The following is a 27,208-nucleotide window of genomic DNA, read 5'->3' as shown; positions in this document are numbered from 1 at the left end:
CTCTTTTTGCTGAAAATCTTGAAGTTGCGCTTGTCTTGTTTTTCTATGCTTATTGCATTATGCTTACATGACTTGTTTATTTACAAGATTCGTTTTCATAGGAAGTGGGTTAGACTTAAAAGTGTTTCTTATTTGTTTTTGATGCTCTCTTTTGTTTCAACTCTTATTTCTTGCGAGAGCATCATTAAAATTACTGAGCCCATCTTAATGGCTATAAAGAAAGCACTTCTTGGGAGATAACCCATGTTTTTATTCTGCTACTGTTTTGTTGTGTCTTGGAAGTTGTTACTACTGTAGCAACCTCTCCTTATCATGTTTATTTCGTTTTTGTGCCAAGTTAAGTCTTTGATAGTAAAGTTGATACTAGATTTGGATTTCTGCGCAGAAACAGATTTTTAGCTGTCACGAATTTGAGTTGATCTCTCTGTAGGAAGCTCGTAAAATCCTGAAAAAAATCATGCGTAATCCTCAGATATGTACGCAACTTTCGTTCAACTGGAGCTTTTCCATATGAGCATGTTAAGTGCCTCGAAAAAATTTGTCTTTACGGACTGTTCTGTTTTGACAGATTCTGCCTTTTATTTCGCATTGCCCCTTTTACTGTGTTGAGTGGATTTCTTTGCTCCATTAAATTTCAGTAGCCTTGGGTAATGTCCAGAAGTGTTGGGAATGATTGTGTCCTTGCTGAACATGTGAATTTTTTATTATGCACTAACCCTCTAATGAGAATGCTTTGAGTTTGGTGTGAAGGAAGTTTTCAAGGATCAAGAGAGGAGGATGATATGATATGATCAAGAAGAGTGAAAAGTCTAAGCTTGGGGATGCCCCCGTGGTTCATCCCTGCATATTTCAAGAAGACTCAAGCGTCTAAGCTTGGGGATGCCCAAGGCATCCCCTTCTTCATCAACAACTTATCGAGTCACCTCTAGTGAAACTATATTTTAATTCCGTCACATCTTATGTACTTTACTTGGAGCGTCTGTGTGCTTTTATTTTCGTTTTGTTATTTTCATTCTCTGAATAAAATCGGATCCTAAACATCCTTGTGTTGGAGAGAGACACGCTCCGCTTTTTCATTTGAACACTTGTGTTCTTCGTTTTATTTTTCATATTCATGGCGAAAGCTGAAAGCCGCAGCACTTATACTTATTGCTATTTGGTTGGAAACAGAAAATGCTTCATGTGGTAATAATTTGATACTTGGCAATTGTTTTGAGCTCTCAAGTAGATCATGTTTAAGCTCTTGCATCATGTAGTTTAAATCTATTAATGGAGAACTACTGTAGAGCTTGTTGAAATTTGGTTTGCATGATTGGTCTCTCTAAGGTCTAGATATTTTCTAGTAAAAGTGTTTGAACAACAAGGAAGACAGTGTAGAGTCTTATAATGCTTGCAATATGTTCTTATGTAAGTTTTGCTGTACCGGTTTATACTTGTGTTTGCTTCAAACAACCTTGCTAGGCAAAGCCTTGTACTGAGAGGGAATGCTTCTCGTGCATCCAAAACCTTGAGCCAAAACCTATGCCATTTGTGTCCACCATAACTACCTACTATGTGGTATTTTTCTGCCATTCCAAAGTAAATTGCTTGCGTGCTACCTTTAAAAAATTCATTCCTTGTTTTTGCAATACATAGCTCATGGGAAAGTAGCCTAAAAACTATTGTGGTAAAGAATATGTCGCTTATGTATCTTAGTTCTTATAAGTTGCTTGTTGAGCGGTAACCATGTTATCTGGGGACGCCATCAACCTGTTACACCTTTGTTGAATATCATGTGAGTTGCTATGCATGTTCGTCTTGTCTGAAGTAAGGGAGATTTTCTATGAGTTAAATGGTTTGAGTATGCATATTGTTAGAGAAGAACATTGGGCCGCCAACCAAAGCCATGTATCATGGTGGAAGTTTCAGCTTGGACATTAATCCTCAAATCTCTTATGAGAATATTATCTGTTGTTGAATGCTTAAAGCATAAAAGAGAAGTCAATTATCTGTTTTCTATGTTGTCCCGGTATGGATGTCCTCAAGTTGAGATCTATCAAAATCGAGAAATCAAATGCGATTTATCTCCTTGGACCTTTGTACAGGTGGCATAGAGGTACCCCTTTGTGACACTTGGTTGAAACATATGTAATGCAATGATAATCCATGGAAGTCCGAGCTAATTAGGACAAGGTGCGGGCACTATTAGTATTCGATGCATGAGGCTTGCAACTTATAGGAAGTTTTATGCATAACACATATGAATTATTACTACCATTGACACAATTGTTTCCATGTTTTCAAAATAAAAAGCTCTAGCACATGAGTAATCCCTGCTTCCCTCTGCGAAGGGCCTTTCTTTTACTTTATGTTGAGTCAGTTTACCTACTTCTTTCTATCTTAGAAGCAAACACTTGTGTCAATTGTGTGCACTGATTCTTACATGTTTACTTATTGCACTTATTATATTACTTTGTGTTGACAATTATCCATGAGATATACATGTTGAAAGTTGAAAGCAATTGCTGAAACTTAAATCTTCCTTTGTGTTGCTTCAAAGCCTCTTATTAAGAATCTATTGCTTTATGAGTTAACTCTTATGCAAGACTTTTTGATGCTTGTCTTGAAAGTACTATTCATGAAAAGTTTTTGCTATATGATTCGATTGTTTAGTCATTATCTATTTGTTAGTAAACTATAGACCATTGCTTTGAGTCACTTCATTCATCTCATATGCTTTACAATAGTATTGATCAAGATCATGTTGGTAGCATGTCACTTCGAAATTATTCTTTTTATCGTTTACCTACTCGAGGGCGAGTAGGAACTAAGCTTGGGGATGCTTGATATGTCTCCAACGTATCTATAATTTCTTATGTTCCATGCTAGTTTTATGACAATACCTACATGATTTATTCATACTTTATATCATTTTGATGCATTTTACGGTACTAACCTATTAACAAGATGCCGAAGCGCCGGTTCTCGTTTTCCGCTGTTTTTGGTTTCGAAATCCTACACAGGAAATATTCTCGGAATTGGACGAAACAAAAGCCCACGGCCCTATTTTCCACGGAGGGTTCCAGAACATCGAAGAAGAGTCGGAGACGGCCAGCATGGGGGCCACCCCATAGGGTGGCGCCCCACCATCCTGGCGCGCCCAGGTGTGGGGAGGCCACCCCCTGGCCCCTCCGAGGCCGCCCTTCCGCCTATATATTCTACCAGATGCGAAAACCCTAAGAGCATCGGTCTTCCTCCACGAAAAGTTACGTAGCAGCCGCCATCGCGAAGCCAAGTTCGGGGGATAGAAGTCTCTGTTCCGGCACGCCGCCGGGACGGGGAAGTGCCCCCGGAATCCATCTCCATCGACTCCATCGCCATCTTCATCGCCGTTGTTGTCTCCCATGATGAGGAGGAAGTAGTTCTCCCCCGAGGCTGAGGGCTCTACCGGTAGCTATGTGGTTCTTATCTCTCTCCCATGGTGTGATCTTTATGTGATCATTGATACGTCTCCAACGTACCTATAATTTCTGATGTTCCATGCTTGTTTTATGACAATACTTACATGTTTTGCTTGCACTTTATAATGTTTTTAAGCATTTTATGGAACTAACCTATTAACGAGATGCCGAAGGGCCAGTTCTTTGTTTTCGTTGTTTTTGGTTCCGGAAAGGTCTGTTCGGGCAATATTCTCGGAATTCGACGAAATCAACGCCCGAACCCTATTTTTCCCGGAAGCATCCGAACACCGAAGGAGAGTCGGAGAGGGGCCAGGGGGCCACCACACAACATGGCGGCGCGGCCCCAGGCCTGGCCGCGCCGGCCTACTGTGAGGGGGGCCCAGGCACCCTCCGACTCCGACTCTTCGCCTATTTAAGCCCTGGTGACCTAAAAACGCGATACCAATTGACGAAACTCCAGAAAGACTCCAGGGGCGCCACCACCATCGCGAAACTCCAATTCGGGGGACAGAAGTCTCTGTTTCGGCACCCTGCCGGGACGGGGAAGTGCCCCCGGAAGCCATCTCCATCAACGCCACCGCCTCCATCATGCTCCGTGAGTAGTTCCCCCATGGACTACGGGTTCTAGCTGTAGCTAGTTGGTATCATCTCTCCCATGTACTTCAATACAATGATCTCATGAGCTGCCTTACATGATTGAGATTCATCCGATGTAATCGGTGTTGTGTTTGTCGGGATCCGATGGATTGTTATGTTATGATTGTCTATCTACAAAGTTTATGAAGTTATTGTTGCTTGCAATCTTGTTGTGTTTAATGCTTGTCACTAGGGCCCGAGTGGCATGATCTTAGATTTAAGCTCTATACTTATTGCTTAGATTGTATCTACAAGTTGTTTACACATGTCTATGTCCGGAACCAAAGGCCCCAAAGTGACGAAATTGGGACAAGCTGGAGGGGAAGGCTTAGATATGAGGATCACATGTTTTCACGGAGTGTTAATGCTTTGCTCCGGTGCTCTATTAAAAGGAGTGCCTTAATTTCCAGTAGATTCCCTAGAGGCCCGGCTGCCACCGGTTGGTAGGACAAAAGATGTTGTACAAGTTTCTCATTGCGAGCACGTATGACTATATATGGGAAACATGCCTACATGATTAATAATCTTGATGTTCGTCTTAATGCTATTTCAATCCTATCAATTGCCCAAGCTGTAATTTGTTCACCCAACACTTGTTATTGGAGAGTTACCACTAGTGTAGATAGCTGGGAACCCCGGTCCATCTTTCATCATCATATACTCGTTCTACATGACATTAGAAGTAGTATCAACTATTTTCTGGTGTCATTGCTCTCATATTACTATTACTGATGCTGTGTTACTGTTACTATTGCTCCCATATTACTGCTGCTTTCACATCACCCCTGTTACTAGTGCTTTTCCAGGTGCAGCTGAATTGACAACTCAGTTGTTAAGGCTTATAAGTATTCTTTACCTCCCCTTGTGTCGAATCAATAAATTGGGTTTTACTTCCCTCGAAGACTTGTTGCGATCCCCTATACTTGTGGGTTATCAAGACTCGTTTTACGGCGCCGTTGTCGGGGAGGCATAGTTCTACTCATAAGTTCACACGGGGAGTACACTCTACCTCTCTCTCTGTTTTATTTTATTTTGTTTTGCTTAGTTTACTTTTGTCTAGTTTATTTGTGCTTAGTTTATTTCTGTCTAGTATTACTTTGCTTAGTTTACTTTTGTCTAGTTTGTTTTTGTTTTGTTTTATTTTCCTTATATACCCGAAAATCCATAAAAATTTGAAAAACCGAAAAATTAAAAGCTGTTGCTATGGGAGAACCTACAACCTACTTGGAGCTTATAGAATATTATAATAATTATAGAGAATCAAGAGCGGGAAAAGTGATGAGTGCTTGTGATAGAAAAATTGAATACAATTGCTAAAATCTTGCTTAAACGCCATGATATAAACTGTTGCTCTCAACGGGACACTAAACATCTTAAATTTCAATGTGGCTTTAGTGAGGAATTTTTAATTAAGAACTATAATCGGAATAGCTATATTCATTTTGGGTTTGAAGAGGTAGAACAATTTGTCATATTTATGGGAGCCTCCGAGATAGAATCCTTCATGGTTAAAAATTATGAAACTTGTGTTGTTTGTAAGGACCTTAAAGATTATGTCTCTTCTATCCTTAATTTTTGCAATGAAAGTTACATCGATAATCCTTATATCATTGATTATAAAGAGAGACTCATTAATGCACAAGAATGCACTCACAATTTGCGGGGACCTGTGGAAGAAGAAATTGATGAACCTGAAAGCTCATTGGATGAAAAAGAGGAGGAAATTGATGAACACGAAAGCTCATTGGATGAAAAACAAGAGGAGAGTGATGAACAAAAGGAGGAAGAATGGATTAGCTACCCATGCCAACCTTCTAATGAGAGTAACTCTTTATCTCTTACACTATTTGATTGTCCTCCATGCTTACCAAAGGAGGTTGAATGTTATGTTCCTGTGGATTCTCTTGAAATATTTCCTATTAGTAAAACTTGTGAAAATGATTATGCTACTGTTATCTATGATAATCCATGCTACTTTGATAAATCTTATGATAATGCTTTGTTTGTGCCTGATGTCGAAATGCATGGTACTAAAGAATTTTGCGTAGCAAATGTTTATGATAAAGCTCTTGATGATGGTCCTATGTTACTTGATAATATTAATTGTACTACTAATGAAAATGGGATTGGAGAGGTCTTGACATTATCTATGAGTCACATATCTCTTGAGATTGATCAACCATCTTGTTATATTATTGATAAAAGTGTGTTTGAAAGTTTTAATCGCACTATTTTTGAGCTTGATAAAAATTATGTGTTTATGGATCATGAAAAGCATGCTTTATGTGATAGTTATATTGTTGAGTTTGCTCATGAAGCTACTGAAAATTATTATGGGAGAGGAAAATATGGTTGTAGAAATTTGCATGGTACTAAAACACCTCTCTATATGTTGAAACTTTTTGAGTTACTCTTGTTTTATCTTCTTATGCTTATCACTTTGTTCTTCATGAATTTATTTGTGTACAAGATTCCTATGCATAGGAAGTGGGTTAGACTTAAATGTGTCTTGAATTTGCTTTTTGATGCTCTCTTTTGCTTCAACTCTTATTTCTTGCGAGTGCATCATTAAAACTGCTGAGCCCATCTTAATGGCTATAAAGAAAGAACTTCTTGGGAGATAACCCATGTGTTTATTTTGCTACTGTTTTGTTGTGTCTTGGAAGTTGTTACTACTGTAGAAAACTCTCCTTATCTTTATTTTATTGCAATGTTGTGCCAAGTGAAGCCTCTAATCGAAGGTTGATGCTAGATTTGGATTTCTGCGCAGAAACTGATTTCTATCTGTCACGAATCTGGGCTGTTTTCTCTGTAGGTAACTCAGAAAAATATGCCAATTTACGTGCGTGTTTCTAAGATATGTACGCAACTTTCATTAGTTTTGAGTTTTCTGATTTGAGCAACGGAAGTACCTGTTTAAAATTTGTCTTTCTTGGTTGTTCGTTTTGGCAGATTCTGTCTCGTTTTTTGCATTGTCTCTTGTGGACTTTAAGCAAGGCTTTCTAGACATGGAGAGCTGTAGCTAATGTTTTATTGAGTTCTTGCAATGTGTCACTACAGGACCAAAGTGGATTAAAGTTTTTTGAGTACTAACCCCTCTAATGAAGTTTATGAGAAGTTTGGTGTGAAGGAAGTTTTCAAGGGTCAAGAGAGGAGGATGATATATGATCAAGAAGAGTGAAAAGTCTAAGCTTAGGGATGCCCCGGTGGTTCATCCCTGCATATTTCAAGAAGACTCAAGCGTCTAAGCTTGGGGATGCCCAAGGCATCCCCTTCTTCATCAACTTATCAGGTTTCTTCTATTGAAACTATATTTTTATTCGGTCACATCTTATGTGCTTTACTTGGAGCGTCTGTGTGTTTTTATTTTTGTTTGTGTTTGAATAAATTCGGATCCTAGCAATCCTTGTGTGGGAGAGAGACACGCTCCGCTTTTTCATATGAACACTTGTGTTCTTCGTTTTACTTTTAATGTTCAATGGTAAAAGTTGGAAGCTATTGCACTTATTGATATTTGGTTGGAAACAGAAAATGCTTCATATTGTCTTGGATAATTTGATACTTGGCAATTGTTTTGAGCTCTCAAGTAGATCATGATTAAGCTCTTGCATCATGTAGTTTAAACCTATTAGTGGAGAACTACCGTAGAGCTTGTTGAAATTGGTTTGCGTGATTGGTCTCTCTAAGGTCTAGATATTTTACGGTAAAAGTGTTTGAGCGACAAGGAAGACGGTGTAGAGTTTTATAATGCTTGCAATATGTTCTTATGTAAGTTTTGTCTGTACCGGTTCATACTTGTGTTTGCTTCAAACAACCTTGCTAGCCAAAGCCTTGTACTGAGAGGAAATGCTTCTCGTGCATCCAAAACCTTGAGCCGAAACCTATGCCATTTGTGTCCACCATATCTACCTACTATGTGGTATTTTCTGCCATTCCAAGCAAATACTTCATGTGCTACCTTTAAACAATTCAAAAGCTATTATCTCTTATTTGTGTCAATGTTTTATAGCTCATGAGGAAGTATGTGGTGTTTTATCTTTCAATCTTGTCATTTACTTCGGACAGACTTTCACCAATGGACTAGTGGCTTCATCCGCTTATCCAATAATTTTGCAAAAAGAGTCGGCGCGGGGTTCCCGACCCCCAATTAATCAACTTTGATTAATAATTCTCTTCACATGTTTTGCTCTGATTCATCGGTAAGCAACTTAATTTTGCAAATAGACACTCCTTCATGGTATGTGAATGTTGGAAGGCACCCGAGGATTCGGTTAGCCATGGCTTGTGTAAGCAAAAGGTTGGGAGGAGTGTCATCCATAAATAATGAAACTAAAATACATGTGTAAACAAAAGAGAAGAGGGATGATCTACCTTGTTGGTAGAGATAACGTCCTTCATGGGAGCCGCTCTTGAAAGTCTGGTTGATGAGGTAGTTAGAGTGCCCATTATCATTCGTTGACAACAACAAGCACCTCTCAAAATTTTACTTTTATGCTCTCTATATGATTTCAAAACTTAAAAAGCTCTAGCACATGATTTTATCCCTGCTTCCCTCTGCGAAGGGCCATTCTTTTACTTTATGTTGAGTCAGTTTACCTACTTCCTTCCATCTTAGAAGCAAACACTTGTGTCAACTGTGCATTGATTCTTACATACTTGCATATTTGCATTCATTATACTACTTTGTGTTGACAATTATCCATGAGATATGCATGTTGAAAGTTGAAAGCAATTGCTGAAACTTAAATCTTCCTCTGTGTTGCTTCAATGCCTTTACTTTGAATTTATTGCTTTATGAGTTAACTCTTATGCAAGACTTTTGATGCTTGTCTTGAAAGTACTATTCATGAATTTTTTTGCTATATGTTATCTATTTGTTAGCAACTATAGATCATTGCCTTGAGTCACTGCATTCATCTCATATGCTTTATAATAGGATGATCAAGATTATGTAAGTAGCATGTCACTACAGAAATTACTCTTTTTATCGTTTACCTACTCGAGGGCGAGCAGGAACTAAGCTTGGGGATGCTGATACGTCTCCAACGTACCTATAATTTCTGATGTTCCATGCTTGTTTTATGACAATACTTACATGTTTTGCTTGCACTTTATAATGTTTTTAAGCATTTTATGGAATTAACCTATTAACGAGATGCCGAAGGGCCAGTTGCTGTTTTCTGTTGTTTTTGGTTCCAGAAAGGCTGTTCGGGCAATATTCTCGGAATTCGACGAAATCAACGCCCAGAACCCTATTTTTCCCGGAAGCATCCGGAACACCGAAGGAGAGTCGGAGAGGGGCCGGGGGCCACCACACAACATGGCGGCGCGGCCCCGGGCCTGGCCGCGCCGGCCTCTCGTGAGGGGGCCCGGGCACCCTCCGACTCCGACTCTTCGCCTATTTAAGCCCCGGTGACCTAAAAACGCGATACCAATTGACGAAACTCCGAGAAAGACTCCGGGGCGCCGCCACCATCGCGAAACTCCAATTCGGGGGACGAAGTCTCTGTTCAGGCACCTGTCGGGACGGGGAAGTGCCTCCGGAAGCCATCTCCATCAACGCCACCACCTCCATCATGCTCCGTGAGTAGTTCCCCCATGGACTACGGGTTCTAGCTGTAGCTAGTTGGTATCATCTCTCCCATGTACTTCAATACAATGATCTCATGAGCTGCCTTACATGATTGAGATTCATCTGATGTAATCGGTGTTGTGTTTGTCGGGATCCGATGGATTGTTACGTTATGATTGTTGTGTTTGTCGGGATCCGATGGATTGTTACAATGATCTACAAAGTTTATGAAGTTATTGTTGCTGCAATCTTGTTGTGTTTAATGCTTGTCACTAGGGCCCGAGTGGCATGATCTTAGATTTAAGATCTATACTTATTGCTTAGATTGTATCTACAAGTTGTTTGCACATGTCTATGTCCGGAACCAAAGGCCCCAAAGTGACAAAATTGGGACAACTGGAGGGGAAGGCTTAGATATGAGGATCACATGTTTTCACGGAGTGTTAATGCTTTGCTCCGGTGCTCTATTAAAAGGAGTGCCTTAATTTCCGAGTAGATTCCCTAGAGGCCCTAGCTGCCACCAGTTCGGTAGGACAAAAGATGTTGTACAAGTTTCTCATTGCGAGCACGTATGACTATATATGGGAAACATGCCTACATGATTAATAATCTTGATGTTCTGTCTTAATGCTATTTCAATCCTATCAATTGCCCAACCGTAATTTGTTCACCCAACACTTGTTATTGGAGAGTTACCACTAGTGTAGATAGCTGGGAACCCCGGTCCATCTTTCATCATCATATACTCGTTCTACATGACATTAGAAGTAGTATCAACTATTTTCTGGTGCCATTGCTCTCATATTACTATTACTGATGCTGTGTTACTGTTACTATTGCTCCCATATTACTGCTGCTTTCACATCACCCCTGTTACTAGTGCTTTTCCAGGTGCAGCTGAATTGACAACTCAGTTGTTAAGGCTTATAAGTATTCTTTACCTCCCCTTGTGTCGAATCAATAAATTGGGTTTTACTTCCCTCGAAGATTGTTGCGATCCCCTATACTTGTGGGTTATCAATCATGAGCTTTGTAATCTAGTTGAATATGTAGATGTTACTCTTGTCTATTATGCACTCTAGAGGTTACTTTAATATGAACTCTGGAGTCACTCTCCACGGTGTGATGGTGACAGTGTGCGCATCATGTGTGATTCCTTTATGACGTTGTGGAGCTTGTTTACTTCGGCTTGAGGTGTGCTTTTATAGCCCTACACAATGAATGGTGTTTGTCATCCAACAAGAGAGTGTTTGAGAGTAGCATTTATTTATTCAATTGTGTGATCATTGTTGAGAGTGTCCACTAGTGAAAGTATGATCCCTAGGCCTTGTTTCTAAGCATTGAAATACCGTTTCCAACAAGTTCTGCTACATGTTTGCTTGCTGCCATTTTTATTTCAGATTGCAATTACTACTTATAATCATCCATATTACTTGTATTTCACTATCTCTTCGTCGAACTAGTGCACCTATACATCCGACAAGTGTATTAGGTGTGTTGGGGACACAAGAGTCTTCTTGTATCTTAATTGCGGGGTTGCTTGAGAGGGATATCTTTGACCTCTACCTCCCTGAGTTCGATAAACCTTGGGTGATTCACTTAAGGGAAACTTGCTGCTGTTCTACAAACCTCTGCTCTTGGAGGCCCAACACTGTCTACAGGAATAGTAGCGTGCGTAGACATCAGTAGACACGAAGCATGATGTCCCAAGTAGGGAGAAGATCCGCACTCTTGCCCGGAATACCCCATCCTTTGATATAGAGAGGTTCCAAAGCATCCTTGGTTTGAGCAAACGAGCTATCATGAGACCGCCAACCATTTTCATCCACAACCGGAGACCGAGGGTATCCAAGAGCCGCACCAAAGCTTGCCAAGTTGGCCTCAAGAAGAGTGTCATGAGTCATCCACCGGAAAGTTCTAGCTTCTTGTTGAAAGTGAACGGTGGCATAGAATTGTTGAATCAACCCGATATCACAGTCCTTGTTGAGCTCCATAATGGGATAGAGCCCAAACTCTCCACACATAGCATATGCTTCATCAAAATACCTTGTGGCGGCCATCTTGGCGGTGTCAATGGAGTGTTGAGTGACAATCCCCTTCTTGAAAGTCACATATATCTCATAAAAGATCTCTTCTTGGGCCTTGTTGTGGAAGCGCTTATCCGCAACCCTATTGTTCCGAGGGATGAGATAAGGGTTCTCTTGCCGTAGCTCTTTGTACTCAAGATATGGCATGTTCTTAACCGACACGTGAACTTGCTTGCCACGAACTGCGGGTGACTTGATATTCTTTTGAGCCGCAAGTTGGCGAGCCGTGAGCTTGGATGGTCGAGTGAGCTCAACTTCTTCTTCAACTTCGTCAACATGCCCCTTGCCTCTCTTCTTGGAACCACCTGGGATACAAACATGAGGATGGTAGATGATAGATGGGTGCACAAGACAAAGGAGGCCAAAACCAGATCCTGAGTAGAATATTGAGTACAGAACAGTAAACAGGCCAGGCCGGAAGTTCCGGTGGGAACCGGCGGATGTTTCGCCCGGGCGGAAGTTCCGGCGCAACCGGCCGGAACTTCCGGCTGCGCGAACACAGCGAGATTTCCATTCGGATTTGCGGCAATGGCGAGGTGAACCGCACTACTTCAACATTCTAGACAAGAACTAGCAGGGAATAGGCATCTAGAGAGAGTCTACCAAAGCTTGACCTAGAGTATGCCCTAAAATTCATCTAGTGAGGTCAACCCACACATAGAGAGGGAAAGAGCACAAACCGGGAGGAGCCATGGTGGAGGAGAGGGAGAGGATGCCAATCCACGGAGCCGATCCGGCGGAGGTCGCCGGAGGAGGGAGATCTGGCCGGAGGGAACCGCCGGCGCTGGAGGGGAGAGCATCCCACGAACAGATGATTTGGGGAAGAATGGGGGAAAGTGAACCGCTCCCCCCGTTCCCGACCCCATGAGTGGGAAAAGGTATGAGCGGAACTTCCGCTCGCTGGGGCCGGAACTTCCGGTCCCAACAGAACGAGCCCACCGACAGCGCATCGATGCGGGAACCAGATCTGGCCAGGGGAATCCTACCGGAAGTACCGGCCGGGATGACCGGAACTTCCGGTCTAACAGAAAACTGGGCCAGAAAATGAATTTTGATGAGGATTGTGTGCACTCAGAATCGGAGAAAAGATAGGGCTTAGATGCGATAGGCTTAGGACAGATGCGCCAAACTGTAGGATGGTACATGATCACTCATTTTTGCAAGAATGCAAATGAAGGCAAAAAATGAGGGATTTCCCATAAGAACAAGGAGATGTCAAATAAAATCCAATTTAGATCCAAGAGTCCTGCTCGCCACATATCGAGCAAGCCTTGGTGTCTGCCATCTGACGGTGGTGACGGACGTCTCCCGTAGGAAGAGATTGGTGAGCCAGCCGCCATATGAAAATGCGCAGCTTCGGCGGCACCTGCACCCGCCAAATTCGCTGCCACAGTTTCCCTTCCATTCCAGTATCTGATCCTTCAGATCGAACCTCTAGCCATGCCTCTCTCCTCTTTTTTGTGTGGACTAAGAGGCGATGGACAGACTTAACTGATAGGATTCCGTTCTTGTTGTAATGACAGGCCCAGGTATCCGGGAATTTTATGGTACTCAATGGGATCGACCTGATGATCTCGCAGTCCATTGGGATGAAGTACTACTTCAGGAGGTCCACCTTCCAGGACGCCGACGAGCTGTTGATGAAAGCCGCCACCTGAGTTGGGGCGTCCTCCTTCAAACAGACAATTGGTCGTAGCATAAAATCACAAGGCAGCCAATTCTGATTCCAGGCATGTGTTGTTTCTCGTGTACCAACTCGCCTAATCAGACCCTGTTTCAAGACATCCCGTCCTTCAAAACTTGAGAAAGGCCAACATAAAATGCTTTCACCCTGGCAAGGCCCTTCTACGTACAATGACTTCCCGAAGGCTAGGCCCTTTTGTGCGCATCGCGACGCAGAAACAACATACGAGAATACGACCTCCAGATGCCTCCCATTTCTACAAGAGTTCACACCTCCGTGCAGCGCACGTCACTCGATGTTTTCATCCCCATCCTCCGACACATCATTACATGATTTTGTTGTTGTGGCAGGAAGTTTGATATTTACTGGAGTAGTATATGTTATGTTGGTCTGCTACACACTTGAGGAGGAGTATATATATACGGATTGTTAACAGGTTCGTGTAGTACCCTAGCTCATGATTCTAACTATTATTATTTCACCCACTTCCATAACATTGACTTGGTTGGTTCAATGCACGACCATGTTAAACATGAAATTTGTTGGTATTTTTGAACAGCTTTTTGGTCTAAAAATCGATTTCCCTATGAGTGAATTTTTTGTTCCTTTGGTTAAACGAAGGATGTTCAGGAACAATATTGTTATCTAGGCTTTTCCTTTTAGCTATTTGGATATTTCAATTATTATCGCATTTCAAGAATAGTGAATAGAAGTCTGCGGAGGATCGGTTCGAATGGAAACTTGCTTGTTGGATAGGATAGTTACTTCATATGGTGATAGGTTAGTGTTAGTAAATTTCGTTCTCACAAGTCTACCAATGTTTATGTTGTCCTTCTTTGAAATTCCTCTAAATGATGCTAAAAAATTAGACTATTATAGATTGTTCTTTTTCTTTAGCAAAGCTGAGGGCCACAAACAAACATATAGACTAACTAAATAGGAATATCATTTCTAGGCCGAAAGATCAAGGTAGATTTTGCATAGAGATTTTAGTGGTTAAAAACCAATGTTTATTAAGAAATGGCCTTTTAAACAGTGTGGTAGGAGCTGATCCATAACAAATACCTTCACTTAAAATCACAGCACAAATCGATCAAGGTGCACACAGCTTATGAAAAAATAACCGTTCCTCACCAATTCATCATCAGGAGAAAGTAATTAATACTACGTCAGCTTGCGGTAGTGCGTTAAGGCAGTGAAATTTCACTAGTAGTTTGGATCATTCTTACCGGCTATAATTAGTTCTTTTCTCTCTACGCTTCAAAAATGATTCTTCTCACCAAGTAATCCGCGCAATTCGACTCTGTCTTCTCGTCGCCGTTAGTGATCGAGCAACCTTTCCGCCATGTCGACCCTCCCAAAAGATAATGTTGTTAATTAACTAGAGATGCCTTCCTTTCATGTGCACCTCAAAAACATTTCTCGTTCATCTATATCAACTTCCCAAGATGAATCTATTACCTTTTCATAATCATGCAAATGAGATAGAGAGAGATGGAGAGAGAGCCCATGTATATGGAGATGGGAGGGAAGGGGGAGGGGGTAATGTGAGGTGAGTACAACCGTCAATCCGTAAGGGCGGAAGGGGATATGAGGGGCGAAAGGGGGAGGGGGTAATGTGAGGTGAGTACAACCGTCAATCCGCAAGGGTGGAAGGGGATATGAGGGGCGGCCCTAGAGAAAAGTACAAAGGAGGGGCTGAGTTCGGCTTAGAGGGGTGGATTAATTGTCTAATTTTCACTCATTCATTCCAAATAGTCCTCACATCTATCTTTGTGCACTTGGGCTAGACTAGGGATAGAGCTCTCCTGGCATTGGTCCTAGGCGGACCCTTGAATAGGAGAATCTCCTATTCTCGACCGTCTTTACTCCATTTTTTTCTCAGGTTCATTATTACGGTACTAGTGACATTACCAACCAACCTCTTGTCATAGACGAGGGGGTGCCTTACATGGATCTTACCAACATGCAATTGGAGGCTCCACCGCATAGGCGCAACATCAGGTCTAACACGACCATGCACATTGGCGACCTCAAATTATCGTTATGGCTACACGTGAAGTGTTGAATTTAGCGGGGATCCCTTCACGGTGTGGAGGAGCGTACCCACCCTCGTAGTACCCCTGGATCCTGCAATGTACAGGGTAGGACGCCCTAGAAAAGTTCATGGATATGCTCAGACTGTATGGCCAACTAGAACGAAGTCCAACTCATGATGTCATGTGCGGTTCTAATAGCCCGCTCCTTCTAACCTTCTTCACTGTAGTAACATTACCACCCAACCTCACGGATAAGCCAAATGCCGCCTTACATGATTGTCACCATGTGTAACAAGAGGCTTTTATCGTACGATGAAAGCTGAGTGATGCGCGAGCTTTGTGTCCACCTCAGGTTTTCTCGCTGACAATAGAGGTTGTAAGTCTAACGTGAACTTGCATTTCGACAACCTCGACTTACAATTGTGGGTACATGAAATGAGCTGCCGGAGATGGTAATTGTGAATGGGTTTCTTCTCTTCATTTATTGTTAGAGAAGAGAAATCACCCTCTCTTGTATAAGAAATAAAATGATTGGAAAGAATATAGAACCACATGCGACCGCATGGGTTTCTCCAATGGTATCCGTTTCTGCCTCAATATCTCTTACATCAATTCTTCCGAAATCCGCATGAAAAAGACAGCAAAGATAATGTCAGATACTAAGAAATAGATATAAATAATATGTATATACAATATTTATATGAATTAATATTTTTCTACGAATTATGCATAGATTCGTCTATAACCCACTCCTCCGCTCACCACGATAAAATGTTTTATATATTTTAGTATGCACTAGATATAGACTGGAATAAGTGAACCTACAAACTGAAACCCATCTAGATAGGTGAATTTTCAAAAAAATAAAATATCTTACATTATAATAATGAGCAGAGCTAGTAACTTTCGAATACTACAAACACTTTTTTTTTGCGAAGCACAGTACAACCAAAGCCGCTCACACTCACTCCTATGAGCACCTTCGAGAGACTGCGTGGAATAAACTGATCCAGCGGGTCTTGAGATTGACGAAGTCACCACATACCCATCGATGTCGACGCCGCTGAAGAATATTCGCTTTTACGAGACACCAAAATGTTAAATCTAGAATTTGAACACTGGTGTGCTAGAGGTGCCACTGCCATCCTAACCATACAACCACAGGTTGATTCTCCACTAACACTTTTGGAAAGGTATATCTCACGCATGATAGTCCAACCCGATGCAGGAGACATCAGCTGCTTTACCCGATTTTAAGCTTGGCATGCCACCACAATCTCCCAAAGAAAAAGTCGTGATAAAACATACTCAGAGCACACAAGTGACATCCGAGTCAAATCAAACACACAGAAAATAATCAAACACAAAAGGAGAAACGGAAAAGAAGCAATTAACCCAAACAAACGAACCAATTCCAGAGTCTCTGCGGCGCACAACGCAACACAACAACACAGCTTCCCGAAAGGAGAAGAGCCGCACGGAAAAGAAGAGGAACGACCGACCAAACAAACCCTTCTCCAAGCGACCAACCCGAACCAGCCCGCCTCCTAAAATCCCAATCTTCATCTCCTTCCCCATCCCCTCCACGAACGAATCCAATCGAATCGAATCCCCCTCGCCCCCTCTCCCTTCCGCCGCAAGCAACGGGGCACTCCGGGCGGCGGCCACCACCGGCGATGAGGTCGACGGACTCGTCGCGGTTCGTGCAGGAGCTGGTGCTCTACGCGGCGAGCGCGGCGCTCAGCTGCCTGGTCCTCTTCGCCGGCCTCCGCCAGCTCGACCCCAACCGCGAGTCCTCCAAGAAGGCGCTGCAGCACAAGAAGGAGATCGCCAAGCGCCTCGGCAGGCCGCTCATCTCCACCACCCCCTACGAGGTACGCGCCAACCCTATCCAACCCAATCCAATCCCAACCCCAACCCAAAGACCTGATCTTTCCTCCAATCCCCCCCTTTGGCAGGACGTGATTGCGTGCGACGTCATCAACCCCGACGAGATCGACGTGGAGTTCGACTCCGTCGGCGGGCTCGACGAGGTCAAGCAGGCGCTCTACGAGCTCGTCATCCTGCCGCTGCGCCGCCCCGAGCTCTTCGCGTACGGCAAGCTCCTCAGCCCGCAGAAGGGGGTGCTCCTCTACGGCCCGCCCGGGACGGGCAAGACCATGCTCGCCAAGGCCATCGCCAAGGAGTCGGGCGCCGTCTTCATCAACATCAGGATTTCCAATCTCATGAGCAAGTGGTTCGGGGACGCACAGAAGCTAGGTAGTAAATAATAAGACACCTGCCTCCCGCATTAATCTTGTTCTCTCGTGTAAAGATGCTGATTTTGTGCAACTGTATGTGCCAGTGTCTGCCGTGTTTAGCCTCGCTCACAAGCTCCAGCCCGCTATCATCTTCATCGATGAGGTTGATAGTTTCTTGGGACAGCGGCGGACAACAGACCACGAAGCTATGACCAATATGAAGACGGAGTTCATGTCCCTATGGGACGGTTTCACCACCGATCGTGAGTGCCCTCCTCCCCCGTTTGCTTTCAGGAACATTAAGAGTGTTCATTACGCATTTGTATCTGCTCTGACAACTATGAAAAGCAGTATGTTTTGGATGGCCTCTTAGAGTATAGCTGTTTTGCATCTGGATAGCAATTCAGTACTCCATGGCTCTATCTGTGAATTATACATATTGATCTGTATTGAAGACATTCTTCATCAAATTACCCCATAAAAGCACATGCTAGCAAATTTGGCTTCTGATAATTCCCATCTTGTTGGCACATGCTATTCTTGGATTATTAGGGTTCGTGTACAAACTTACTTCCATGCTCCCTTGAACTCAATAGTCAGTATGAGGATTTACATGATTTAATCTTTACAACACATATGGTCTTCAACAAATTGATTATGTAGAAGCTTGGACTAGCGAAAGAACATTTCTTGTATCTCTGACACCATGTAATTTGTATCATTTCACATTAGAAGAAAATATATGTAGATCTTCTTATGTGTCCGTTTGATCAGAGTCCAATACATGTCCATCTGGGGGCTTCACACGATTTCACCCCATAAAACCATGTATCAACATCTATTTGTGACCGTCCACACCATTCAAATCTTTTGGTTGGTATTACTAGAATTTTACGCTAATTTATTTCCCTGTTATGATGAACTAAGTCCGATGAATGTACTAGCAACAAATACGATATTTATATGTTAAGTTTATGTGGAAATTGACTTCTTATAAGCGCATCTATACTAAAAAAACTTGTTTTACTGGCTTAGTTTGTCTTTCTTGGTTACCTATTTGGATTTGGTTGTTAGTTCCAATGATATTTTCATATTCATAAAGCTGCAGATATTTGATTTGATTGGCAATGCTCTTAACCATGCCATTTTATACATAATACTCCCCCTGGACATTACAGCTCAGTTTGACATCTTAAGTTAAAATTAGATAGTAATAAGTTTGCTCTGTCACAAATGTACTTATGTGAAATTAAATGAGCAGACTGGAGTGTGTTAACAGTTTGCTTATGTTATACGTCTTAGCTATTTTTTTTCATTGCTAGATATAGGTGGTGAGACATAGGAGTGTGTGAACAGTTTACTTATGTTGTACGTCTTAGCTATGTTTGTCGTTGTTAGACATAGTTGGTGTTTTTTGCAAATTTGAGTCGATTAATGTCCAGTAACTAATAACTAGCTAACAGCCTATAACAGATTCAGAATCTACTTTTCTGTACATGTGTTCTCTTCATGTTGCTTTTTATGTGGTTAGTATTATTTATGTGAACTCCATGTATTTGTGAATTGCAATACTCCCTCCATTCCTGTAAATAGGTCGAATGCGCATTTTAAGATGAACTTCGACCAAAAGAATTGAGCAACCATACCACGATTGTATAGTACATAATTGTTATTGTTAGATTCGTATTGAAAAACACTTTCTAATGAAACCAATTCTATATCAAGTATTAGTCATTGGAATGGAGGTAGTATATGATTTGTGAAATATGCGCGTGCCATAGTCATTGGAATGGAGGTAGTATATGATTTGTGATGCTAACTTTCAGCTATAGTAGTTTGACTATTAAATTTGAAATATTATTTATCTCAGAATATCAAACACAGGATGGTTGTTGTAAACTTAGGAGAAGCTAAACTCATAGAAAGTAGACTTACCTATACTTCTATAAAGTCTGATCTCGGAGGTGGACATGAGATAATTTTTTCCTTTTTTTTTTCTGAAACAGATAATAAGAATGTATTTTGTATCAGCCAAACTTGTTCTGATGCCCAGTTGGTTGACTATGTGAGATTTTGCTTGGCTTATTATGTATCTGAAAATAGTGAATTATTTTACATATGCATGTGTGCTTTCTACAGTCGAACTTCCATAGATAGTACTGATCAATCTCTTACATGAATTATTGTGGCTTTGTAGAGAATGCTCGTGTGATGGTGCTTGCTGCTACAAACAGACCTTCTGAGCTAGACGAGGCCATTCTCAGGCGCTTTACGCAGATATTTGAAATTGGGGTCCCCGTTCGCAGTGAAAGAAGCAAGATACTTCAAGTTGTATTGAAGGGTGAAAATGTCGAGTCCAACATCGATTACGATTACATTGCCAGTATGTGTGACGGCTTTACTGGATCAGATATCCTAGAACTGTGCAAGCAGGCTGCATTCTACCCGATCAGGGAGATTTTGAGCAGCGAGAAAGATGGGATCAGACCAGATGTGAGTAGCCAGTACTTCTCTCTACAGTCAATTAACTTCCCTTTGGTGTTGTTTGTCTGGGTGCGCCTGTTAATGTCAACCTCATGCATGAATATTTGTGTGACTTACAGCTGTTCAATTATTTATGTGATTTTGTAGACAAACATCTGTTACAAGTTTTAATTAGGCTTTTTTGTTTAGGATTCTCTGCATTTATCTTTGGATAGCAATATAGTAACCGTTAAGCTATTGAGAGTCTTTGTTACATGTTGATTCTGACTTTCTTGTTTGTGATTGCTGCCTTAGAGTCCAAGACCCTTGAAGCAATCAGACCTGGAGAAAGCTTTGTCAACATCTAGGAAGGGAAAGAAGTCAGGCCTACAGTCACCTGTGTGGATCCGGCCGTCAGATCCTGAAGATGACCAGGTACAGAGCGCAATTTTTGAGATATCTAAGATGATGTCTCGAATAGTTCAGAACAGTCAGTCGGAACCGCAAGAGCCATCTTCACCTTGAACTAAAACCAGAAGGTTTTCCTTTTGCTAGATCTCATGCAAATCGGCAGTGGAGTAAGCGCTGGCATTACCTCAATATCGTTAGGTTTTCTTACGCAAGATTCAGCATATGTGTATTGATTCAGTTAGCGTCATGGGGCTGCTCTGGTTTTTTGAAGTTAATTGCAGCTGGCAAAGCTCGCACTGATGTTCAAGTTCCATCCTTCTGTGTGGTAAAAAAAAACAGAAATTTATCGTTATGTGGAACACTTGTTCTGGTCGTCTTGTAATTTTTTTTAATGAAACTTAACTACTGTAGGGTAGACTGTATACACATATTGAAGAAATGTGCCCTTCGATTCTTCCCAAAAGCATGCTTTTCATTTCATCTGAGTACTCACAACCCTTGATTCTGTCAGTTCAATTTTACTCTATTCTTTCTTGAAAGGAACAGAGCACTCACTGAGACAGATAACAGTGATGAGATGCGTCGTTCTTCACTCAGTAATTAACTGTTGAATCCATCAGCCATGAGCTTTTTTTTTTTTGAGATTTTCCTGGTCTTTAGTACAACTTTGTAGTATCTGAACTCACGCACAACACACTCCTCACACACGCACACCACCACACACACGCCACCCGTGCGCAAGCTAGACCTAACCAAACCTATACTAAGACTTGAGCCTCCGCGAGCCTAGATCTTCTGGGAAACCCCTGCGGTGGTGGGCACACCACAATACCAGTATCGAACCGCGGTGGAAATTGGCTCCATAGCTTGAACTGAGGCAGACTGATTTATGGGCTCAGCCTTCTGCTTATATGCAGCCCATAGGGCCATGAGCTGGTAGACTAGAGAAGATGGAATGAATGCAGTTTGCAATCACAGTTGTTTCTTCACATTCATGTTACTAAATCGTACAGTAGTATAATTTACACCTGTTATATCTCTGCTGAGATTTTTTTACTCACCAAGAGAGAACAATCTATTTCTTTGCTGGACGAAAGAAAAAGGAAAGAAGAGAAAGCACTGTAAAATGAGTGACAAGCTTGTCTACTCAGTCTAAGAATGGTTGAATCCATCAGACATGAGCTAAATCATATCAGGAGCATGAAGAACACCTGCTTGGTGTCTTCATGGCGCTGGTTTCCATCATGGACAGCTCCTGAGACAGCGACAACCCCTTGAGCACCAGCACGTCGGCGACACCATCACCGCCGCCTTTCGCCACCTGGTCCTCCACCTCCAGCCGTTTCTTGGACACGGTGGCGTGTATCTCCCCGAGCAGACCCATGAACGCGGCCTCGACGTTGTCCCCGCTGAGCGCGGACGCCTCGAAGAAGAAGAGCCCCTGCTCCTCTGCGAAAGCCTCCGCCTCCTCAACCTCCACCTCGCGGCGTCCCGGCAGCGCGGCGAGGTCGGCCTTGTTGCCGACGAGCACGACGACGATGGACTTGTCGGCGTGCGCGCGGAGCTCGGCGACCCACCGCGCGACGTGCTGGAAGGTGGCGCGCCGGGTGACGTCGTAGACGAGCATGGCGCCCAGCGCGCCCCGGTAGTAGGCGCTGGTGACCGCCCTGTACCGCTCCTGCCCCGCCGTGTCCCAGATCTGGGCCTTGACGCGCCGCCGCGCGATGACGACGGTGCGCGTCTGGAACTCGATGCCGATGGTGGACTTGGAGTCGAGGTGGAACTCGTCGCGGGTGAAGCGCCCCAGCAGCTGCGTCTTCCCCACCCCCGAGTCGCCGATCACCACCACCTTGAACACGTAGTCCTCCTCCATCGGCTCCGCTGAGCTTCTCCGGCGACTGGTCCGAATGCAAACTCTGCTGGGCAAGCTGCAGCGATGGTTCTATATGGGTGCTGCCTTTTGCGACCTGTATCATCTATGGATGCTAGCTAGCTCAACGCGTGTATGTCATCTCACATACGTGTGCGCGAAGATATAAATATGTGGGTGACATAGAGAGAGTGGTTGAAGGAGAGGTTGATCACTTGGCTCATACTATTGGAGGTGTTGGTATTGATTAATTCTCTGTCCGTTTCTCGTTTTATTTTACTCATGAAACAAATGTTAATTTCGTGATGGATCAGGGTGTCAATTCTCAAGATCAAAGGGTTCTTGGTTAACTGATCCTCTCCCCGTTCCATAACTCTTGTCGTGGAAATTTAAAATTTGCAAAGTTGTACTAACTCATCGCCACTTACAATGGATCTCTTGGAGCAGAACGGATGGAGTACGTTTGTAGGTAGTAAAGGATCCAATAGCGTAGTGTAGATCTCTTGTCTCGTACAGGTACTGCCTGTCGCCGGCACTTTTATCTTTCGGCACTCATTGTAGAGTACGCAGTACGAGTACTCTAGTACGTATATAGCTTTATTTCTCTGTCAAGATCAATGGTGTTCTCCTCTCATGCATCGGCATCATCATTCGAAAAGTTGGTTAGGCAGAAAGTCGCCACATGATTCATTCTAGAATCCATATGAGGCCATCCATGCCTGTCCACTCCATTCCTCCTACCCAATTAATCCTCTGATCGGAAAGCAACTCGATCGATGGTGAAATGAAAAAAAAAACAACACTCCGACATGTCAACATGTCGCTCCAGAATATGTCCATGGCATGGATTAGTGCACAAGTCATATACAAACACCAGCATTGCACGAAAGATGGGACATGTACGTAGGCATCACAGATGTCACACGCGGTGCCTAACTTAATCGCTGTTCACGTTGATTGGTCGAGCGACGGATGGATTATGTCTGCTTATTAGTTTGATGAATTCAACTGACAATCTGTACATGCAACGCAATCCTTTGCTTTCGGTTTGAACTAATCTCAATCCTCAACTGCTGCTTGTCAGCAACAGTGCAGCAGCTAGCTGTAGTTCATAACTGGTTCAGATTTCGATTGCTCCTCCACGGCTCGAGGTATTATATTGAGCACATGATAGGACTGGCATGCATTATCCATTATGGGCTACAATAATTATCTGAATTAGTTGCAAGCAGTTGAGCTCACCTGACCTCGTCTAGAAACCGCTGGTTTCATTTGACCAGGTTTTTCTGAACAAAGAAAAAAAAAAGAGAGGAGCCACCAAGCATATAGGATGCATGGATCTACAGGTTGATGCCTATTTCGATCATTAATTCTGGTTCTGTGGTAGTACATGGTTCTGTTGAGCAACTGTATTGGGTTCTCAATGAACACAACCAGCTATTGCTTTATTTATAAACCGAGGTAACAACCTATTTCGAGAAAATGAACACAACCAACTTCTAAACAGAGAAAAAAAAAATCTTTTAGGTCGGCAATATACATGGGAAAAACGGCGTGAGACACTGGACCTATGAGAAGCTGGATGAAATAGTACCATGTGTAAAATGGGAGCATAAGCTTCCATTAGCACGGGTTCGTGCACTACCTCGCTGAAGTTATGATCATACACCATTGTTAACTGATTTAGGCCAGCATGGTTACCTAGGAAACAAAGCACATCTCTGATCTATCTTGGCTCAGGCAAGAGTGTTTTTACGAGATGGTGGCAGCCGAATGAGATGGCAAAACAAAGATTCTCCATTTACGTTGTTTCCTATAAGGCTAGGCAAAGAAATTAAGTGGAAAGTATGAAAAAAGAACAACAAAAACTATGGGCTATTATTGATGAACTAGATATTAAGGCCGAATCAACACCTTTAAGTGTATCCGAACGGGATGCATTGGGAGATGCAAATGAACGAATCACTAAACTTAGACGAGATGTAGAGACCAAGTGGGCTTAGCGTGCTGAAGTTAAATATGTGGGTAGTACTAAGTATTTTCATTTAATTGCAAATGGAAAACATAGGAAGAAAAATATCTTCCAACTGAAACAAAGGTGAGGGAACTATAGTCACGGGAGATAATTTCAAAGCATTTATTACTGAATAGAATACTATAAGAAATTGTTCGGAGCACTGGCTCCTAAAATTTCTCTATGGATGAGGATTTTAATAATGATATACCGCAATTATCTTCAGAGGTGAATGGTCTTCTTACCGCTGACCTCATGGAGGAAGAGGTGTTTGAAGCCATTTCTCAAATGGAACTTAACAAAGCGTTGGGATCAGACATGTTCTGTTGAATTTTATCAGATAAATAGGTTCAACTAACACCTTTTATTATCTTTTCAATTTTAAGACTTTAACAAGAATATAGGTTATTTAGATGTGCACCTAGATGAACAATCTATATAACAAGCATACAGAAAACAAGTAAAATTATACAAGTAAAGGGTATAAATAACCATAATGGAGGCACGCGGATGTATTCTCGTAGTTCCTTCCTTTTATGGAGAATTACATCTATGTTGGAAAGGTGCGGCGGCAAAAAGTCTAGCAATGCCGCAAAGGCTCACCTTACTCATATAGGATGCATGGATCTACAACTCGATGCCTTTTCGATCATTAATTCTTGTTATGTGCTAGTGCAAATGGCTTCTGTTGAGCAATTGTATTGTGTTCAACCAGTTTCAAAAAATGAAACTAAAAAACAGATCATCGAAGATTTGTGATGATGCGTGCATACATGGCGACGTTAGGAATTGGTGCAGCTAACTCAAATCTTGTCATGTCGCTTGACATGACAAACATAACGTAGCACCGTCTGCTCACAAGCATATAATCAAATAATCGTAGCAAATCGAGTTGCATCAGAAGCTGAGATACACCGGCAGTGACTGCTCCGCGGTTCATACCAGCCGCCAATCCTGAAGCAAATCAAAATGTCCAAACGCGCAAGCATCAGTAGGAGTAGGAGGCGCGTGAGTGGGCGCGCTTGCTCGAGGCCGAGTTGGGCGGCGGTGCGAGCAGGCGGTCGCAGATGGCGGCGAACTCGGCGAGGACGTCGGCGACCATGCCGCCCTTGCCCTTGCCGACGAGCATCCTGACGAGCGCGCTCACCCGGCCGTCGGCCTCCTCGAGGCGCTGCCCGCGCGGCGGGTCCTGGAGGCGGCGGAGGAGCGCGCTTGCGTGGCGGGCGGCTCGTGGCAGCGTGCCCGCGCGCAGGGACGCGTCGGCCAGCGCGGCCGCGTAGCCCGTGGCGGCGCGGGCGCTGCTGATGGTGGTGGCGGCGCGCGCTGGGACGGGCGGTGGAGCGGTGGTGGATGTGGAGGAGCGGCGGGGCGTCCTGGATGGCGGCAAGGTGGTGGTGAGGCGGGTGGAGATGGTGGGGAGAGGGTGTTTGAGGTGGAGGGAGCGGTGTTGCTGGTGGTGGGGAGGGAGTGAGGAGGTGGCGGCGGCGGGGAGCGCGCCGTGGTGGTGCAGGGAGACGGCCGCGTCCATGGCGGCTGCACTGGTGCACTATGGCGGAGACTGGTATTGGACTGTTGGTTGCGCGCTCGGATTGGGTTGGGTTCGTCGGGTGGTGTGGACCGTGGGCGAGAGAGGCGGAGACGCACGCCACGCGCGCACACGGCGGCCGGACGATGCAGCGACGGCGTGGGGTCACCGGTATGGCTGTCTGAGGAACGCGTGGAGCAAGTGGCGCGGGAAAGGCCACCGGGTTTATGCTGTCGTTGTTTGACGGGCCCAGGCGAGCTTATCCTGGGCCTTTTCCACGCAAGTTGTGACAGCTACGGCACTGGACTGGCCTTCTATCTTCTTCCTGACGTCTGTCAGGCTGCGCGGGTAGAGGAGAAGTCGGATAGCCCATGGAAACGTAGGTACCTGTGGCCGGACCGCCCGCTGATCCTGCGTGCCCAGGTCCAGGGGAGATGATGATCGAGTGACTATTCACCTTGTTGCTCGTCCGCTGCTGAGCTTCCATGCCGCCATTGCTTCCCACGGTATGGCACACCGTACTAGCCCAGCGATAACCTCCGAGAAGGCGAGAACACGTGGAGGAACAGGTGCCCACCGTCCCAAATAACCGGGTTTCAGACTATCCTATCCCCGTGGCCCAAAAGTTTTTCTTAATACACGCTTTATTATTTATGAAGTTTAAACATTACATCCGCTCTCTCCATAAATGAGGTGCATGCAGCCGTAACAATTCACACATTAGGCTGGCCATAGTGGTAAGTATCATGTGGTAGTATCATGCATATGATACTTGTGTATGGTACTATCTCTATAGTGGGTAGTATCATGAAGTAGTATTATAGTCATGCTATATTTATTGCTTTTTAGAATCTCAATGCAAATTTGTGCACAAGATTTGTTTGGCATTAACTTTTTCTCGTGACATGCGCTATGATACAGTATCCACCTATGTTACTCTAATCTCCTCTCTCTTCCTTAATTAGCTGCCACATCAGTATTTTTGTGGGACCAATGTGCATGATACTTGCTATGATACTAGCACTATGGCTAGCCTTACGGATATAAGAAAAACTAAAGTTCTCGACAATTACAAATGAAAAAAAAAACCAAAAAAAGGTGTAAGGTGAAGGAGGGACAATCCGTAGATCACGCTGCTATCGCTCGCTTTATCTCCAATCGTGTAGACACCTCCTTAAAAAGGCCACGATGCTCCACACGATGTAGAGGCAACCATAAACTAAGTGT

At 43.4% G+C, this 27,208-nt stretch overlaps 3 protein-coding genes across 4 annotated transcripts; 1 reads left to right on the top strand and 2 right to left on the bottom strand.

Moving 5' to 3' along the window:
• Positions 1-16,923: 16,923 nt before the first annotated feature.
• Positions 16,924-21,052, top strand: LOC124696994 (outer mitochondrial transmembrane helix translocase-like). Of its 2 annotated transcripts, XM_047229652.1 has the most exons (6): positions 16,924-17,332; positions 17,417-17,717; positions 17,803-17,961; positions 19,896-20,191; positions 20,477-20,596; positions 20,717-21,052. In XM_047229652.1, exons 1-6 carry the CDS (start codon positions 17,135-17,137, stop codon positions 20,741-20,743), a joined length of 1,101 nt encoding a protein of 366 aa, XP_047085608.1. In that variant the 5' UTR covers positions 16,924-17,134; the 3' UTR covers positions 20,744-21,052. The 2 variants fall into 2 exon arrangements, with proteins under 2 accessions (XP_047085608.1, XP_047085602.1); XM_047229646.1 differs by having other exon boundaries at positions 16,926-17,332; positions 20,477-21,052.
• Positions 21,053-21,715: 663 nt separating this feature from the next.
• On the bottom strand, positions 21,716-22,691 carry LOC124684033 (ras-related protein Rab11A-like). The gene has a single exon (XM_047218441.1). The coding sequence runs from the start codon at positions 22,443-22,445 to the stop codon at positions 21,765-21,767; it is 681 nt and encodes a 226-aa protein (XP_047074397.1). The 5' UTR covers positions 22,446-22,691; the 3' UTR covers positions 21,716-21,764.
• Positions 22,692-25,444: 2,753 nt separating this feature from the next.
• LOC124660844 lies at positions 25,445-25,984 on the bottom strand. The gene has a single exon (XM_047198684.1). The coding sequence runs from the start codon at positions 25,982-25,984 to the stop codon at positions 25,445-25,447; it is 540 nt and encodes a 179-aa protein (XP_047054640.1).
• Between the last annotated feature and the right edge of the window lie 1,224 nt (positions 25,985-27,208).

Source organism: Lolium rigidum, chromosome 1 (assembly GCF_022539505.1).
Source record: "Lolium rigidum isolate FL_2022 chromosome 1, APGP_CSIRO_Lrig_0.1, whole genome shotgun sequence".
Classification (NCBI taxonomy): domain Eukaryota; kingdom Viridiplantae; phylum Streptophyta; class Magnoliopsida; order Poales; family Poaceae; genus Lolium; species Lolium rigidum.
This window is presented reverse-complemented; position numbering and strand designations above follow the sequence as displayed.

Excerpts from the sequence above, each read along its gene's own strand:
- LOC124684033 (XM_047218441.1), bottom strand. The coding sequence starts at position 22,445 with ATGGAGGAGGACTACGTGTTCAAGGTGGTGGTGATCGGCGACTCGGGG.
- LOC124660844 (XM_047198684.1), bottom strand. The coding sequence starts at position 25,984 with ATGGACGCGGCCGTCTCCCTGCACCACCACGGCGCGCTCCCCGCCGCC.
- LOC124696994 (XM_047229646.1), top strand. The coding sequence starts at position 17,135 with ATGAGGTCGACGGACTCGTCGCGGTTCGTGCAGGAGCTGGTGCTCTAC. Across the intron at positions 17,333-17,416 it reads TCTCCACCACCCCCTACGAG|GACGTGATTGCGTGCGACGT; the intron begins GTACGCGCCAAC and ends CCCCTTTGGCAG. Across the intron at positions 17,962-19,895 it reads GGACGGTTTCACCACCGATC|AGAATGCTCGTGTGATGGTG; the intron begins GTGAGTGCCCTC and ends GTGGCTTTGTAG.